The sequence below is a fragment of the Squalius cephalus genome (assembly GCF_949319135.1).
Source record: "Squalius cephalus genome assembly, chromosome: 18".
Classification (NCBI taxonomy): Eukaryota; Metazoa; Chordata; class Actinopteri; order Cypriniformes; family Leuciscidae; genus Squalius; species Squalius cephalus.
Window position 1 is genome coordinate 30,905,592 of NC_137139.1, and position 18,891 is coordinate 30,924,482.

Here is an 18,891-nt window from a genome sequence, read left to right on the forward strand (position 1 = left end):
GCATTAAATACTGTACAGACTATAAACAATTATATAAAACAATAGTGGATTTAACATAAAAATCCAATGTTAAAATGTATGTTTTTAATGTAACCTTCTCCCTTTACACACTTAGGTCAGTTCAAGAATAATGTTTGCTATTTTATATGATTTTTTTTTGTTTTGTTTTTTTTGGAAAGAATTAAAAGAGCAGTTTAATGTCTATCCTTGTGTTGATACTGCTCGAGGTTGATATGCGATATAGAAAGTAATTAGTAAGTAATCCAATACTTTTTAAAGAGAGAGAGAGAGAGAGAGAGAGAGAGAGAGAGAGAGAGTGAGAGTGAGAGTGTAATTAGTACAGTTATCTAAATACACTGTTGAAGATGTAGAATTAACTACTTTTTAGAGTAACTTGCCCAACACTGTTTGTAAGTATACAATCTTTAATGGCATGATTAAATTCTTAAAGAATTTTACTTCTTTTCAATATATATATTAAAAAAACACCCTTAAATGTTTATTATTATTTTTTATTCTGTGCATTTAAATCAACTCTGAAAAAAATAAATCGCTTTAATATTGTTTAAAAAGCTTTTTTTTAATGTGACAAACCCCACCCGTCTTTTGAATGAAATGGAACAGTCCGCCGAGGCCACGCCCCCTTTGCTTTCTCCTGTTAATGTTGTTATTGTTTATGTCAGTTGGACGTTTGATAGAAGAAGTGACAAAAACAAAACAAAAACCTACACACAAACCTGTCGAGTTTCCCCCCCCAAAAAACGAGCACAGTCAGCTAGATAGGGACGTTATGACAAATAGGATTATTGCCCCGAAACATATGTCAACACAGGGGGTAATAAACTCATGGAGCTGCGCAACGGCACACAGGGGAGAGTAACGAGCCTCCGGCGGGGCTGCAAGAGAGTCGAGCCGCCCATCGCGAACATGAGGCGGGATGTCAGTAAAGTTTTGCGCCCGCTTCCCGTGGAGACCAACGATGATGATGAGCCCATGGAAGAAGATGACTGCTTCTCCACGGGCTTCCTTAAGAGTGCCAACCGGGAGCTCGCGACGCTGTTCTCGGCGCCCCGGTACAGTCTGATTCGGGAGGTGGGTCGGGGGAGCTACGGCGTGGTGTATGAAGCGGTCGCCCGCAGGACCGGAGCCCGGGTGGCCGTGAAGAAGCTCCGCTGCGACGCGCCAGAGAAAGTGGAGCTTGCACTGGCTGAGTTCTGGGCCCTGGCGAGCCTGGAGAAGAAGCACGAGAATGTGGTGCAGCTGGAGGAGTGTGTCTTGCAAAGAAACGGGATGGCACAGAAAATGAGCCACGGGAACAAGCGAAACAAGCAGTATTTGAGATTAGTGGAAACTTCACTGAAAGGTAAATAAAGTTTCACAGACCAGTACTGTACTGTAGCTGGAGCTTCTTGAAAGCATTTGCACTGTTCATAAGGTGGACTAAATGCTTGATATCTGATTTATTTATCTTGTCAACACAAGTAGGTGTTTGCTTTGTAATACAAATGAAAGTTGCATAAAAGCAAATGCACTTTTAATAATATGCATGCATTAGCATTAAAACCCTTTATGGTTTTATTGTGCATCTTAAATGCACATGAATGCAAAAAGTAGGAAGAGAAGCTCATCTGTGCGTGAGGGAACATCATGTTCCAGCACTCAATGCATTAACCCCTTCACTCCCATACAGGCCATATAGGCTATATGTACACCTCTGGTCATTGTATGCAATTTTCAAAACTCGAGTTTTCCAGTAGGTTTAATAATATTGTTAAATGTTTAAATGTCTGAATAAAAAAATCTGAATCTGAATCTGAATATTGCTATTTTCATGTCATTTGTATTACCAAAATCAGATTAAACTCTGCTGTCAAGGTGCAGAGTGCAAGTACTTTTAAAGACATTTACAGGATAAAAATTTATTTTTAAGCCATTGCAATCACAGACAACAATTTCTAGCTCATTAGATGTTTTAGAGTGGTTCATAATATGAAAAATGTAAATTGCCAATTGTTTTGTTGTTGTTGTTTCATGAATTTTTACAATTTTACCATTTTCTTTGACTTTTCGGGGCTTGGGAATATATATATATTTTTAATGCCCTGATATTTCCATGATCATAGGAACCCTGATTATAGTTGATCATATAGGCTAGTTGAAATTTTGAAATATTTTACACGTCCCATTGGTGTACTCCATTTATAACAATTTTAAAGGGGATTTTGTGAATTAGGCTATTTGATACATTTTCAAAATGGCACAATGTGATTTTGGTGTTTGTGTGGCGTGTGGCGTGTGGAGGTGACAGTGAGTTGCGTGTGAGTGAGTGCTATATTTGTGGTTGTGCTCAGCAGTGGCAGGATCTATTTTGTGCTGACTGGTGTTATGCAAGTGCCACCATTTAGTGGCCTCGTCTACAGCGGAAAAACTAATCCTGATGTTACAGCCTTCTTTAGAAATGATCCTGATATAAATGTTTTTGCTGATGGATTTTTGGGTTATGTAATGCTTTTTGACAAATACGTCATATATGTCCGTCATGTCTGTATCAACTAGGCCAGAATATTGTGTTTGTGGCCTGTAATCAGTCAGTTCGGTCAAAGTGAACAAATTTATAGATCGCACCTTCCATTAAATCAGAGATTCCTAAACTTTTCTTTCTCATTTTTTAATCCAAAGTAAATACCCTCAGTAATAAAGTTAATATTTAATATTTCAATAGTTCATGCTTCTCTGCTGTCAGTTAAAGTGCCCCATTGTGATATTTTAAAGGTTCCTGATTTTCTCCTACAATAGGTTTACATGCATCAAAGGTCAAAAACACTTTCATTATTATACATTATATCTCATAATAATATATATTGCACATCACCACTTAATTTCTCTGAAAACGGTTTGTTCGAAGATTCAGTCTCTCGTTTCGGCTGTTCAGAATCAAATCTTTCTTTTATAAGAGACAATATCTTTATTTGTCGTGCACTTTAATTTTTAAAACTTTGCAGACATTTTAACTTCACAAACAGCTGTATTACACACTGCATGAAACAGAGATAATATATATATAAAAAACATAATGGGGCACTTTAATTGTTACTTGAAATGCAGGTAAGTAAACAAAATAAGTAAAAAATGAAGTATTTAGGTAGATCTTTTGCTGTTTATTAAAGTTTGATAACCCCAGTTTGGGAAATCCTGCTTCGTGAGACCTAACATTTGTTTTTTAGGATTATAGGAGAAACGTGTTCCCTAGTGTTTCCTTTCGCTAAGTGTTTATAAGTTGCTATATACTTCCACAGGTCACAGTCCACCTGTTTTCCATGCATTTCCCAACCCTTGTTTCCTGAAGTTAAGCTATGTTAGTTATTACAGAACGCAGACAGATTATCAATGCTTAGCCTCATACAGTCTCTTTGGAAGGGCTCCAAACGTGTCGCTCAGAGGAAATCTGTGCTCAGCTAAAGTCTGATTGGTGTTTTGCTAGTCTATCAGCATTAGCTAAAGCAGCACTTTAGTTCTGGCTGGCGTAACACTCTTTGTTGAAGGCTTTGGTTCTTTGGACAGTAAAGCCGCTGTAGTTTGAACAGAACTCGGTTTAATCAAACACAACCGTCTCTGTTTGCTAATGAGTCTGACACAACGGCTTATCAGTGTCAGTTAGAGACCAGAAACGTTCAATGAAGAGATGTTTTGCCTAACTCAGCAGAAACAGCTCTATTGAAGCACATGAGTAGATTATGGACTGGAGTGGGTTTGATTTGCCATCATCCTGAAGTGGTTTACAATAAAGGCCAGTTCTGACTTAAAAAGGAGGCCACTTGGAGCACATTGTTGTCCACCGTTGTTTTCTTTGAATCTTTAAATTGGGACTTTATGCTTTGAAAGCAAGGAGCTACTAAAAAGGCAAAAGAAATTGTTAGTTTCGCAACATGAAATTAAAATTGACCCCGTTTACTTTCTTCAAAGGGTTAGGCCTAGTTCACCCAAAAATTCTGTCATTAATTACTCACACTCATGTCGTTCCAAACCCGTAAGACTTTCGTTCTTCTTCGGAACACAAATGAAGATCTTTTTGATGAAATCTGAGAGATTTCTGTCCCTCCATTGACAACCTACGCAACTACAAATTGACGCTTCAAAAAGTTCATGAAGAGATCTTAAACTAATCCAAATGAATTGAGTGGTTTAGTCCAAATTTTCTGAAGAGACAAAATCGCTTTATACACTAAATAGATTTAATTTAGGCTTTTATTCACATATAAGCATTCATCAACTCACACATCAGAACTTGTGGTAAACAGAATCTCAAGCATGTTTGCTTGATGTGCGAGAACCAATGAGGTTTATCCTCGCGTGTCAAGCAGGTTCAGTTGAGCTTCGATTTATATTCGCTGAAAAAAGTTTATATGTGAATGAAAGCCGAAATTAAATCTGTTCATCATATAAAGAGATCGAGTCTCATCAGAAAATGTGGACTAAACTGCCCAACTCATGATTAGTTTTACAATCTCTTTATAAACTTTTTGAAGCATCAAAGTGGTAGTTGTGTAGCTGTCAACAGAGGGACAGAAAGCTCTCAGATTAAATTAAAAAGATCTTCATTTGTGTTCCGTAAATGAACGAAAGTCTTTTCGGGTTGAGGGTGAGTAGATGACAGAATTTTCATTTTTGGGTGAACTATCCCTTTAATAAACATGTTTAATCAGTGCACCTTATTTTAAAGAAACAACATTTTCTTTTTCAACATGCTGAATAACTAATGATCGTTGCGACGGAAGTGAATCAATCAAATTAACTTTAGCTGGAAAATAACTTCATTCAAGAACTGCTATAAAGCCAAAACAATCTCTGTTACTTTAAACTATCCTTGTATCTCTGTAAAGCACAATCTACATTGTTAAAAGCGCTTTATAAATGAAGATGACTTGACTTGACTTGAATTGGTAAAAAGGCCCCTTACAGGGTCCAACTAGTGTCAACGGTGCAGAACACACTAAAACCGGGCCGGCCGACTGTCGGCATGGTGTGTCGGGGCCTTAAGCTTCAAACCTGCTTCTTAACTACAGTAGTCAACATTTGAAGTGGATCAAAACCTTTCATCAAAGTCATACACGAGTTAACTTTGTTCAACTTTGATGAACTTTGAATGTCCACCTGTGCATTTTCATCGCATAATTCCCACATTCTACTTTCATTGCAGGTGAGCGTATCTTGGGTCACCCAGAGGAACCGTGTTATCTTTGGTTTGTAATGGAGTTCTGCGATGGCGGCGACCTCAACCAGTACATCCTCTCCCGACGACCTGATCCGCGGACCAACCGCAGTTTCATGAAGCAGCTGACCAGCGCTGTGGCCTTCCTACATAAGAACAACATTGTCCACCGGGACCTCAAACCAGACAACATTCTCATCTCACAGAAATCGGATGGTCCCGTGATCAAGGTCGCCGACTTCGGCCTCAGCAAGGTGTGCGCGGGACTCAGCTACATTGAGAACGACGGCGACAACCATGTTAACAAGAACATGGTGAACATTAATAAGTTCTGGCTGTCGTCAGCATGCGGTTCTGACTTCTACATGGCACCGGAGGTGTGGGAGGGCCATTACACCGCCAAGGCGGACATTTTCGCGCTCGGCATCATCATTTGGGCCATGGTAGAACGCATCACGTTTATCGACGCCGAATCCAAGCGAGAGCTCCTCGGCACGTACATTCGTCAGGGAACCGAGATCGTCCCGGTGGGCGAGGCCTTGCTGGAGAACCCGAAGATGATCCTGCATATCCCGCAAAGGACACGCAGTGTCATGTCGGAGGGCGTCAAGCGGCTTCTGCAGGACATGTTGGCGGTCAACCCGCAGGACCGGCCCGACGCATTTCAGCTGGAAGTTAGAATGGACCAGGTCACGTGTGCGGGATAAGCCGACCTGATTGGCCAAAACGAGCATGCTTGCTCTTTCAGGTGGGTTGCAATTTCTAAACATCAAGCGCAGCGTCAGTTCTGGTAGGTTACGCTAGTCAAGCTCGCGTCAGCTGACTCTCAGCTGATCCACGTCTACCTATAGGAATACGATGCCTATCACTGTATACGTATACAGACCCTTTCCAAAAAATTAGAATATCATGGAAAAGTTTATTTATTTCCATAATTCCATTCAAAACGTTAAACTTCCATAGATTATAGATTCAGGACCCATAACGATTTCAAGTATTTAGTTGTTTATTTGTACATAATTTGGGCTTCCAGCTCATAAAACCCACAAAAACAGGATTTCAAAAAATTAGAATATTACATGAAATCACACAGTAATTACACAGTGATACCATGGTCATTGAACCAGGTTTTGGTTCTTTTGGCAGTGTGGACAGGTGCAAATCCTGCTGGAAAATGAAGGAAGCATGAAGTGCTCTGGAAATGTCCTGGTAGACGGCTGCGTTGACTCTGGATTTAATAAAGCACAGTGGACCAAAGTCCTCTTTTCTGATGAGAGCAAATTTTGCATCTCATTTGGAAACCAAGGTCCCAGAGTCTGGAGGAAGAATGGAGAGGCACACAATCCAAGATGCTGGAAGTCCAGTGTGAAGTTTCCACAGTCTGTGTTGGTTTGGGGAGCCATGTCATCGGCTGGTGTTGGTCCACTGTGCTGTCCACTCAACGCAGCCGTCTACCAGGACATTTCCAGAGCACTTCATGCTTCCTTCAGCAGACAAGCTTTATGGAGATGCTTCCATCATTTTCCAGCAGGATTTGCACCTGCACACACTGCCAAAAGAACCAAAACCTGGTTCAATGACCATGGGATTACTGTGTAATTACTGTGTGATTTCATGTAATATTCAAATTTTTTGAAATTCTGTTTTCGTGGGTTTTATGAGCTGGAAGCCCAAATTATGTACAAATAAACAACTAAATACTGAAATCGTTTAAGTTGTGGGCCCTGAGTCTATAATCAATGGAAGTTTAACGTTTTGAATGGAATTATGGAAATAAATAAACTTTTCCATGATATTCAAATTTTTTGGAAAGGGTCTGTATAAGCTCCTTCAGTATTATCAGCAGCTGTCGTGTTTCTCAGGAGCTCATTACCCTCCTCCATCCCCAGCTCCTCCTCTCGTCAGTCAGGATTTGGCATTCTGATTCCCCTTTGAATCAGACTATGTTGTACATTAAAATCTTTATTAATTATTGATATCTGCAAAACATTCATGTAATTTATGTAGTTTAATGGGCCGCAATGGAAACTAAACAATCAAATTACACTTCAAACACATTGTTTCCAAAGATGTTTTATGTAATTTTAGGTCGTTTTTAGTTGGTCTAAGTTAGTTATTTGATGCTATAAAAATGGGAATGTGACGTCATGGTTGACAGCTGTGATTGACAGCTTCTCTAAACGAAGTAGTCACTGGGGCACCAACAGACTTTTTTTGGGATTTTCGGGAGGAGATTGGAGCTTCAACACCGACATAATGAGTAAAGTGAGTGAGGCCGGGACCTTGATATCGCGGCTTTTCTTCACGTTCACTACTGGGCAGAATCAGGTCCCAAATCAGCGCAAGATGTCAGCGCCATATTAGGACTTTGGCGGCTTCACTTTTCACCAATGGGAGTGATGGTGTGTCGTCCACATCTTTTTTTTTACAGTCTATAATGTAAATACGTACATTTATCTACGTGTTAAAGTGCTCTCAGGTGCCAAATTGATTATAAACGAAGCTAGGCCGATCTTGAGTTTGCTTCCCAGAGTTCTTTGCCTATTCTAGAATTTCTCGTCCTTCCAGCTGCTTTGTGTTTCTCTAATCAAACCCACGTACAGTAAATGGCCTCAGGGGTAACATGTACCCTGCGAGGCTGCCACGCTCTAACCTTCGCACGTCTCGCAGGCCTGTTTGGTTTTACCGACGCCACGCCCTGAGTTCCTACCAACATTTTGACTAACAAGATCCGACACCTTTTTAACAGCAGAATGCATGTGGCCAGGGGCGATAGCGTGACTGTGTGATACACGGCATACACCCAACCAGGTGCGTTCTGTTTTTTTGGGTAGGATCCAATTATTATACAATGTCAGTAATACCAAAATGGCGTTCCCGCAGAGTTTATTGCACTTTTTTTTATGGATTTTGCATTGGATGAGGTTCAACTAAAAAGGCCAGAGGAAATTGAATGCATTTCCTGAATGCAAGTCACTCTATAGTTTATTTTTTATTTTTACTGTAGCTATATTTAGGCTTTTTAATTTTAGGAATTATACTATTGCTGCTTTTTTAAATAAAAAATATTCACACTTTCAGGAATTCACGCCACAGTGAATAACAGTGTGAATTTTATTCATTAAAATCACTAAAGTTTATTATCAATGTTTTATTAATGTGTATTACTTTTATTAATAATGTTTTATTAACTTATTATTAATAACAATTGTTAATATTATTTATTTAATGTGATCTAAATGTATTTATTTATTTGGTTTGTTGTTCATGTTGGAATATTATTAAATTTGCTGAATCAATAATAATTATAGCTATTATGTTTTTTCCTCTAATTTCCTTTTTATTAAAATCTAGGGCTGTCAATTCTGCATTCAAATAGTAATCATTTTTAATTAAATGAAATAATATGCTGAATAATCTGATTTATAAAAATATTCACACTTTCAGTAATTCACGCCAAGTATTTTAATGTGTAACAAAGTAAATTGTATTCATTCAAATCAATAATATTTAATATCAATGAATGTATGTTTATATTATAATGTTTATTATTTTTAATTAATAATAACTTATTCATTTATATTTAATTATTTATTTATATGTAATTTGATCTAAAGTTATTTATTTATTTATGAGTTTGCCGTTAATGTTGGAAGATTACAAATTTGCTGAAACAGTAAAAATAATATTTCAGTAATAATTATATCTATTATGTTTTTCCTCTAACTTCCCTTTTATTCAAATCTAGGGCTGTTAATAAAAAAAATAAAAATATTTTAATCAAATGAAATAAAATGCTGAATAATCTAATTAATTGTTTATATATTCATATTTTCTAAAGAAAATGATCATTTGAATATATTCCATTGTCACGTGTCATTAGAAGTCAACATATTGTAATTAAAGTCAGTAAAGTATTTTACTAACTTAAAATTCACACTTTAAGTCTGCTGTATACTCCCAACCAGGTGCTTCAGTGTTTTGGGATGGGAACCAATTGTTATACAACATCAGTAACACCGGAATGTCGTTCCCGCAGAGTTTATTGCATTCTTTTATGGATTTTGCATTGGATGAGGTTCAACTGAAAAGGCCAGAGGAAATTAAATGCATTTTGAAGCCATTTTATAGCACGATTTTAATCAAAACTGGCTTCATTGTTGTCCGGAGGCTAGAACATACGACAGCCGGTTTGTTCTAAAACAATGACTTCATTCAGACTAGCACGCATCTGTATAACCTTTATTTAACCAGGAGAAAAGTGAAATGCAATGAAGATGGCGGCTTGTTTGATGTAAAATCGGAGGGCCTGTGTTTGCGAGGATGTGAACGTGTACGTGACTCGTGCGTCAGGGGTTTATGGCCTCAGTGAGCATATAGAGCAGTTATGCAACACTCCTCCTCTCCCCGACGGCCTGAATGGATGCAGCCATCCGTCAAAACAAGCAGGCCTGGGAGTCGGCCTGTGTGTCTTAGTGGGGTAAGAGGGGGTACTTTTGCGTATTTACACCCGCAGCGCTTTCAGACGTGCTCTTCAAGCCCTCCACCCTCTCGTCCCAAAGCACACACGCACGTTTCAGGCCCTGAGACACTGAGGGGGTCTATGGTCTCGCTCTAGACTCATGTTCAGAACATTTTGTTCTTTGCCTGCCAGCCCGTGTGAGTCTCCATTGCTACTGTGTATACACTGTCACTGTCAGGTACATTATTATTAACAAATGAAATATAGATGGTGATATTGCTTCTCTTTTTTAATTAAAGACATTCACACTTTCAGTAATTCACATCACAAAAATGTAATGAACATGTAATGTGTAACAGTATGTAAATTATATTCATTCATATCAATGATGTTTATTATTTATTGTATTATTTCAACACATTTATTATTTTAACATTAATGTTTATTTATTGTATATTTTATTATGTCTAATACTTTTTTTATATATCTTTTATTATTTATTTATTTATTTAAAATTTTATTCTTTTTTAAATACTATTTAATAGCAAAATTCACACCACAGTACATGTAATGTGTACCAATATGTAAATTATATTCACTCATATGAATAATAAGCTTCAATCATTTCAAAAATAAATCAATCATTTATTTATTTGTAATGCTTTTTGTTTTTAATATTTTTATTAATTTATATTTAAATTGTATTAATTAATACTATTTGTTTTATTATTATTATTATGGGTTAGTTTGACCCAATTGACCAATTGAATAATCACTGCTAGTGCCAATTAATATGATTATTCCAAATTAATTGTCTATTAATCAATATTTGCTGAGAAAAGCATAGAATGAAGATAATTCAAATACATACACAAGTAAATCGTTGAATGGTAGTCAGTATTGTAAAAATAGTAAAGCATTTTATCAAGTCTGTTGTCTTAGGCCAGTTTGCAAGTTGTATTTGTTACCTTTTATAAATATTATAATTACTATACTACTACTTTGACTGATGTTCGCAGGCACAACTCTCTCTGTGCTCAGATCTTTTGCAGATGTAAGAGCGTATTATCATCAACTGTTAGTGTGATTGTGGCCGTGTTGTCTCTGTGATTATGGTCATTATATAAGCGGGTCATTGAGTGCAGAGCAGCTGTAATATATGGTACAGTGTGTTCTCTGTCTCTGTTCACCGACACCCATGTCGTGTTGATCAACGTATAGAAGTCAGTGTTTATGCCAAAACTAACGGGACAACAGAACTAGGCTAAATGTAAGAAATGCATTATAATACACCATCAGATTTCACAACATTTAAAACTTACCATTTTTGTGTGCAATTCAGACTCCTTTGGGAAAAGTGGGGGTTGTTTTCCAGGATTGGAGGGAGCGAGCGAGTGTTTACAGACTGTTATGCAAGCTGGAATATCTTTCAGCTGATAATTGATCTAAAAACATGCCGTTTTTCCATGTATTTAGCACACTTTTCCAATCAGAGCTTGCTTTTTTTAATCGTTAAACTGTTTTGGTTCGGTTTTTTTTTTTTATCTATTAGATCATTTTTAAAGAAGAACAACCTAAAACCCTTTGCAAATTAATAATAAGTCAATGTAAGATGTGACATTGAAGTCATTTGTTCACTGTAAAAAAACACTCAAACCCTCTTTTGGCGTTAAAAAACTACTGTCAGGATTTACTAAAGACATGCAGTGAAAAATTAGCGCTGAAAAGGCGTGGACAGGGTTATTTTTGTGGTTGACCTTATTGCATATGCATTTGTAGGAGTTTCCCTTTCAGATGCAAAGTTTATGGGAGGATAGTATTTAAATCAATCATGTAACACCGTGTCCTAACCAGACGCGATGCGATGAGATTCCAGCGACAAATAATTTGTCTGTCCACACTAGACGCGCCAAAATCAATCAAAACCCACAGCCAATCAGAACAGCGGGTGGGCGGAGTCTCGTGGCGAGTGCATAGTACCAGAGAGTAATCTTGACGGCAATCGCAAGAAATGGCTACATAATCAAATTCACAAATATTACATCTTTCAAACATTATTCAAATACATAGGCTACTGAGTTACTAAAGCAATCTTTGTCAAATAATACACTTGTTTGTTCACAGTTTGAACATTCTTGTTTCCATTTGTTTAATTTCAAGATCTGAGGTGAATTATCCATTGTTGCTTTTACAGCTACAAAGCTGGAGTACTAAATGATATTCAAAGTCACATTACAGGCTTTTAACATTAAAGGGATACTTCAGGATTTAGCATTAAGCTTTGTATTAGTAGAAAACCTGTAGTATTTTCGAATTACCGTGCTTTCCACCCTCATATCCCCCTGAGATGAGAGATGTATGTTTTTTTTTTCTGGAAAAAATCCTCCAATGATGCAAAAATCGTCATTTTGCGTCATCGGAGGATTTTCTGGCCAGAGGCGAGAGACTACAGCCAGTAGGAGGAGCTGTCCCGCATGTTTTCAACCCGCCCATAGAGGGTGGGATCTCACTCACAGAATGTACACATAGTTTCAGCCGTCTTTCTTTGGAAGCTAAGCTAGCAGGCTCTTGTTCTGTGGAGAAAGCTGAGTAGTAGGAGAAAGCTGAGTAGTAGGGGTTACCATCCTCTTTTTCCCGGACATGTCCGGCCGTCGAGATCGTCCAAAATGTCCGGGATTCGGCTTTTGCTTTCTTTGCAGTCGCCATTCATTGTTTACATGCACACCTTTTGTTTCAATCTAAATGGATTCATTCTGATTGGTGAATCTGAATGTAGTGTTTACATGAATGCTAAACAAGTGATCGGTTGATGTGCGTTTTAACATTGCTAAGAAAATTCCCGCTCCTCCGTGAGAGATACGAGACCGGCGCGTCATCAGTAATCACGCCACCGGCCTCGCGCCGTTCTCCCGCGGCCGTCAGCCTCGTCCTGCTCACCACAGTAAACATGATGAATGGCGACTGTAGAACGCAAAAGCCGAATCCCGGACATTTTGGGCGATCTCGAAATCCCGGGCAAACTCATGACGGAGACTCACCAGTAGCCTAGCCTTGTTGTTTTCAACTGCGCTCTCTAACCGGTAGGCGTGGCCTCCTAGGGCAGCGAAGCAAGTGCATTCTGGGAGTTGTTGTCTTTCATCCACATGAGCCAAAAATACATTTTCTGGCTTTTCTCAGTCTAGAAAGCTCCAAATTCAAAAACAATTTCACATTTCTTCTACATAAATGACCTATTTTAAATACACATTCATCTTTCCAGAGGTGAAGTATCCCTTTAAATAAAGCACATAAACAGTACCTGAGATTATCATAACCACACTTTGTGTTTGTTGTTCCAGCGCGATGTCGCAGAAAAATAGAAACCGTTTCTAATATAGTATCATCGCGTGTCGCGGCTGGTTAGGGCAAAAACTCTGATTAACATGGAAAAGACGCCTTTTATCACGCGTTGCGGCGTCACGTCGCGTGTAGTTAGGACACAGTGTAAGGTGATTTACTAAGGTTTGCGCTAGTCAATTTTCTGGTGTTTGTGCCATTATTTATCGCCCAAAACAGCATGTCTTAACCAGATGCTAACTTGCGCAGCTCTTGAGAGATTGCGTCAGTCATTATGGAAATTATCCGACTGCATCTGTTCTTTCATTTGGGCGTTGTCAGTAGATCACACGCAGAACTTTACACTCCCATCGGTGCTTTTATGGGATTGAGCTCTCATACACTTCACACAGCACTTTACCCTACAAGCTGTCGTCATCACTTTGCTCCTGACTATCTTCTTCTCTCTCCAACATGGTAGATGCTGATGCTGATGTGTTTTTTATTTTATTAACATTAATGATGACACAGACAACAGCAGGAATATTAGGCTGCCAAATGCACGGACCGAATATACTGACACACATCCGGTTTCTTTCTCAACTGTTCACTAATGACATAACCGAGAGAATACTTGTCGAGACGGGTGTTTTGATATAATTTTGTGAGTATGTGGCCATTCAAGCGCAAGTAAACGCGAAAGAGGAATCAATACGCTCCCCTCTCTCTCTCTCTCTCTTTTTCTCTCTCTCGCTCTCTCTTTCTTTCTCTCTCTGTGCACGAGTCCCGATTTTAGCCTCTTCTTCTGCGTTTAAAATCGTTTGAATGTGTAGATTGTAGGGGTGTCATAATGTATCGTTTCTACGATGCATCGCGATGCAGACGATTCGGTATCGGTTCAGTAATAGACCATAACTGATTATTATGTACTGACGCTTTTCTGCCGTCATTTGTCGCATACGTGCTTTGTCGCGGTAGCATACAATGGCAGAGGGAGGTGAGACGCGAGTGCGAGCAATTAAAAATGCTCCAACTACTTTAAAAGCCTACATCTGGGCACATTTCGGCTTTTATGAACAACCTGGTAAGCACGACCTGCAGAAGACATTTAGCTGTGTGCGCTCATGTCACGCACAAATAGAATATGCAGGAGGTAATACCACTAACTTGACAAACCACGTTAGCCGTTTTCACCCCGAGCTGTTAACGCCTGGCAGAGTCTGACTGCTTTAGAGTAAGCGGATGAGCTCCAACGTCTCCCGAATCCGTAGCCAAAAATAAATCGTCCACCCTGACCCACCCCAATAACTTTCTCTGATTTAAGTATCCGCACCCGATGGTCAAATTACAATTATTCTGTGTTGTTATGCATGATTATTAATGGATGATCGTCACCTTCAACAAAGGTTTTCACCTTCAACGAACTCATTTTTTCTACGTATGCGCACCAGTTACGGGCACCCCTGATTATAACCCAATATTTACTCAGTTTTCTTTATGTAATCCTTTTGTGGAATATATTCTGGCTCAGTCTCTGTAAAGTAAATTCGATCGGGTCAAACTTGGCAAAACAATTGTACGGACACTCAGCATTATTGGATTAGCTTACAGCCATAGTTGGCCGAGGATGAAATCGGATCTGATGCAGAAACAGCTTGGATGACATCAGTAAATCATTTACTTGCCAAGCGTCCGACACATGGACTCCGGATTAGAAACACTAGGAGAACAACAACAACCAGGCCTGTAGCCTGTAACTGTTGAGTAGAGTATATCAATGAAAGATAAGGTCTTCGTTTGAGCAGTGGTGTGTTTCTGCTATGACCGGCTGATCATGTACATTTCAGTGGGTCTGAGTGGGTCTCTGTCTCGTTTTTGCTCTATTTACCTACAGTATCACACGCTGAATTATTATGCTTTCAAATAAGTTATTTATGTGCAGTTTGTGCAATTATTTACATGCAGCGTCTGTGCAAACGTTTCAGCGTATACTCGAGTGTGGATGACATAAAATTCGATATTATGACAAAAGTCGTAAAAATGAGATAAAAAATTAAAATTATGATATATAATGTTATATTATGACAAAAAAGTTATAACTAAGAGATTAAAAAAAATTATGACAAAAAAACAATTGACATTAAAAAGTCATGATAACAAAACATTGATTTATAATTTTAATTCTGACTTATATCTCCTAATTTCTACTTTTCTTTCATAATTTAGCATTTTTACATCATAATTATTACTTAGTATCTCATAATTTTGACTTTTTATGTCATAATTGCGACTTTTTTGTCATTATTATGATTTTCCAAATCATGTGTTTTATTATTATGTTTATTAAATTATTACTTTCTTGGGTGTGTTTGGTTGAGTAAGTTTTGTTTTGCTCTCTCTACAGGTTTGCAGATTGAAATTGCTCACCGATGGAAGGGAATCAAAAGGAATCAGTGAATCCCGGAACTGTGAATTTTGTCTTGCGCTCGCTTCCAGAAAGCAGAAGTGAAAAGAGAAGTCTCGATCTCTATATTAAAGACCCATCATGTGGAAATGTTATGCAGGTATCTTTCTTAACACGCTGTTTTTCTACTTCGGTGCATCGGATTCCACATACAAGTCTTCCAAACTGACTTCAAACCTATGTGTTTTCTGCTCAAATCTCACCAGCAATGATTTCACGACCCTCTCGTTCTCTGCTGTGACTCGTGCTGTTGTTCTGGACCAGATTTAGACGCACACGTTGCACTATGTCCTCAAACAAGCATATCCCATGAATACTACCTTTCACCCCATCCTTCTGGACGGGGGTTTACCAGACAGTATAGATGTAAATACTTCGATGTAGATAATGCAGCACTAGGACTGATCGAATGTTGTTGAATGCTCTAAAATATTCACGGGACAACAGAGAAGGAAGTTATTATAAAGCTCACAACCATAAAGACATACTGTGAACGATATAATGTGAATAACTGGGTACATAGTGACCCCGTCTCTCCTGTAGGTTTGAATGTTTCTGACCCGAACAACAGCACTTCTATAAAAAAAAAAATAATAATTAAATCACCGTTGTGCCTTACTTTTACTTTTACTTTTTTTTTTTTTTTTTAAAGAAAGTATTTGGATGGTTCTTATTATTTTAGTTTAGTTTTTCAAGGATATTTAAAATGATTTTGTTTTACCTGAAATGTCACCATGTTATTTCCATGCTAATAATATTGGTTTCAAATGTTTTAACATTTGCAAAAAATGTGAGAGGTAATTAAACTTTGCTTTGATTTGAGTTCATTTGACAGGATTCATTGAAGCAGTTGCAATTTCTGTCAAATCATTTTCTTTTTTTTTGTGTGTGACATTTATCATCTATCAAAAAACAGATCAGGTGTAAACAAAATGATGACACTTTTTTTGTACTAACGCCGTTAACCAGGAGATTATTTTACTTCCTATGCAGACTGGAGAGTTGATGTTTTGTAAATAATGAATTTGTGAGGGATCAAATATTGTAGTTGTTAATCTTGGTTTTCATCTTCACATTGTTGTAGCAAAATGTCTCATTTCCTTTTCACATCAAAAACGGATATATGGAATGTTTTAGTTCCGTTGGAATGGAACGGTTTGAATTCACTTTATGGGATTTTATACACAGAACACTGCAAGATTCTGTTTCTATAGAAACCATTGAGTAGATGTTGCTTGATTCTCCTCAGTACTGTTTGACACAAACACACTAACCCGATTAGGACCTTTGTGAAAAATGTGAGTACTTGTTTTAATTATAAAAAGGTTCACATTCACATTCAAGGTTAAAGTACATACATTTGAGGTCACAATAGTCTATATTTCTCCTGTAAACTGGGAATTTGTAAAGCCAGTGAGAAATAGTTTTCCTTCTGTATTTTAGTAATGATTTCTATTCAGTGTTCTTGTTTACATACTCAGTGTTTCTACCTCACTATCATGACATCTTTAACCTCACTTTTCCTCTCTGTGGTGCGTTGCGTTTAGTTCAGTCTTTTGCTGTTTGCATCTTTTCAGCGGTAGTACTTTTATCCGTAACGTATTAAATGTCTCGAGCAGACTTTGCATTTCACTGTATATGTTGTTATTTTATTGTGCTTTATATGAGTCGCAGAGCAAGAGGAATCTTCTTTTATTACGGTAAAACAATTTTACCGTTCATCTTTTATCTTACATTCTCCCTAAAGGGACATGGTGATAGAAAAAAAGCGAATGAGAGCAAACGCAAAGTCAAACTTTTTGTGAGCAAATGCAAAGGTTCTCAGCGGAACAGAAAGTGAATTTAAAGGTTCTCGGGGGAACACAAAACATTTAGCAAGCGAAAGCAGTTTCTTGTGGAACGCGAAATGTTTAGCGAGCAAACGCAAAGTTTCTCGTGGAACGCAAAACGTTTAGCGAGCAAACGCAAAGGTTCTCAGGGAACACAAAACATTTAGCGAGCGAACGCAAAGTTTCTCGGGGAACACAAAACGTTTAGCGAGCGAACACAAAGGTTCTCAGGGAACACAAAACATTTAGCGAGCGAACGCAAAGTTTCTCGGGGAACGCTAAACATTTTGCAAGCGAAAGCAAAGTTTCTCGTGGAACGCAAAAGGTTTACAGAGCGACCGCAAAATGTTTAGCGAGCGAACGCAAAGTTTCTCGTGGAACGCAAATGTTTAGCGAGCGAACGCAAAGTTTCTCGTTGAACACAAATGTTTAGCGAGCGAACGCAAAGTTTCTCGTGGAACGCAACATTTTTAGCGAGTGAACGCAGAGTTTCTCGGGGAGCACAAAATGTTTAGCGATTGAACGCAGAGTTTCTCGGGGAGCACAAAATGTTTAGCGATTGAACGCAGAGTTTCTCGGGGAGCACAAAATGTTTAGCGATTGAACGCAAAGTTTCTCGTGGAACGCAAAATTTTTAGCGACAAATAATTTTTCCTCCCATCTCATATTTTTTTTCCTTCACCCATGTCCCTTTAGCCTCTGATCTCTTTATGGATCACTACAGTTAAAATATCGCTGATATACCTCCTCTGCCAGTGACACTTTCTAATCTCTTAGGGAACTTCTAGCTGTTCTTTCATCAAGACAAAATAACCACCACATGAAGTTCGTGTCTTTCACCGGTGAATGATATTAAAGGACGTCTTTCAAGTCTGAAAATAGTACATTTAGTGTTACTCACCTTGAGATACCAAAAAACCTCATCGACTCACAGTAAGGTCAAGCTTCTTGTCCCTCAGGTGTTCACTGTAAAATGTTTGCAGGTCAAACAAACAGAACCATTTAACAGCCTGAGGAATACTAACCTACACAAAAACACGCACATTGACTGTTCACTACAAACACGGAAACCAAACTGTTATCTTTCTACTGAATTGTTTTCTTTCTATCCTTTGGTGATTTTTTTTTTTTTTTTGGTCTAAATATTTTAAGATTACAGATATTTTATATTGCACAAATGTCTTCTCATAGTTAATATTGAACTGGGTTTGGTTTGTGATGCTACGAGCCATTTGATGTTTTTGCAATGCGATCTTTCTTAAATGTATGTAGACTCTTGTTTTCTTGAAATAAAGAAATAGAAATAAATATTTCTGACTTGATTATTACTTGTTTTGTCATACTTGTGATTTTTATCACCTAATTTTTACTGTTATAATTTTGACTTTTCTTATCATAATGACGTAATGACTGTTATTCTCTATTTTTATGTTTTATTCAACTTTTTAAATGAAAATTATAAATTGGTATGTCATTCTACTTTTTGTGTCATGAATATATTTCCTAATGTCTACTTTTGTCATAATTATTACTTTTTATGTCATAATCTTTACTTTTGTCATAATTATGATTTACCACAGTATAATTTTTTTTCTTATGTGGTGGAAATGGG

The 18,891-nt window shown here is 37.8% G+C and overlaps 1 protein-coding gene across 2 annotated transcripts; it reads left to right on the forward strand.

Moving 5' to 3' along the window:
- Positions 1–653: 653 nt before the first annotated feature.
- Positions 654–18,149, forward strand: stk35 (serine/threonine kinase 35). 2 transcript variants are annotated; one of them, XR_013818987.1, is made up of 4 exons: positions 654–1,363; positions 5,198–5,957; positions 15,391–17,646; positions 17,688–18,149. XR_013818987.1 is itself a non-coding variant. In XM_079849069.1 (3 exons), exons 1-2 carry the CDS (start codon positions 847–849, stop codon positions 5,914–5,916), a joined length of 1,236 nt encoding a protein of 411 aa, XP_079705195.1. In that variant the 5' UTR covers positions 654–846; the 3' UTR covers positions 5,917–5,957; positions 15,391–18,149. The 2 variants fall into 2 exon arrangements, 1 of the variants encoding a protein (XP_079705195.1); XM_079849069.1 differs by having other exon boundaries at positions 15,391–18,149.
- The last annotated feature ends 742 nt before the right edge of the window (positions 18,150–18,891 follow it).

Bases quoted from the DNA above. Each gene is read 5' to 3' on its own strand.
- stk35 (XM_079849069.1), top strand. From the start codon at position 847: ATGGAGCTGCGCAACGGCACACAGGGGAGAGTAACGAGCCTCCGGCGG. The intron at 1,364-5,197 runs GTAAATAAAGTT...CTTTCATTGCAG, and splicing joins AGTGGAAACTTCACTGAAAG to GTGAGCGTATCTTGGGTCAC.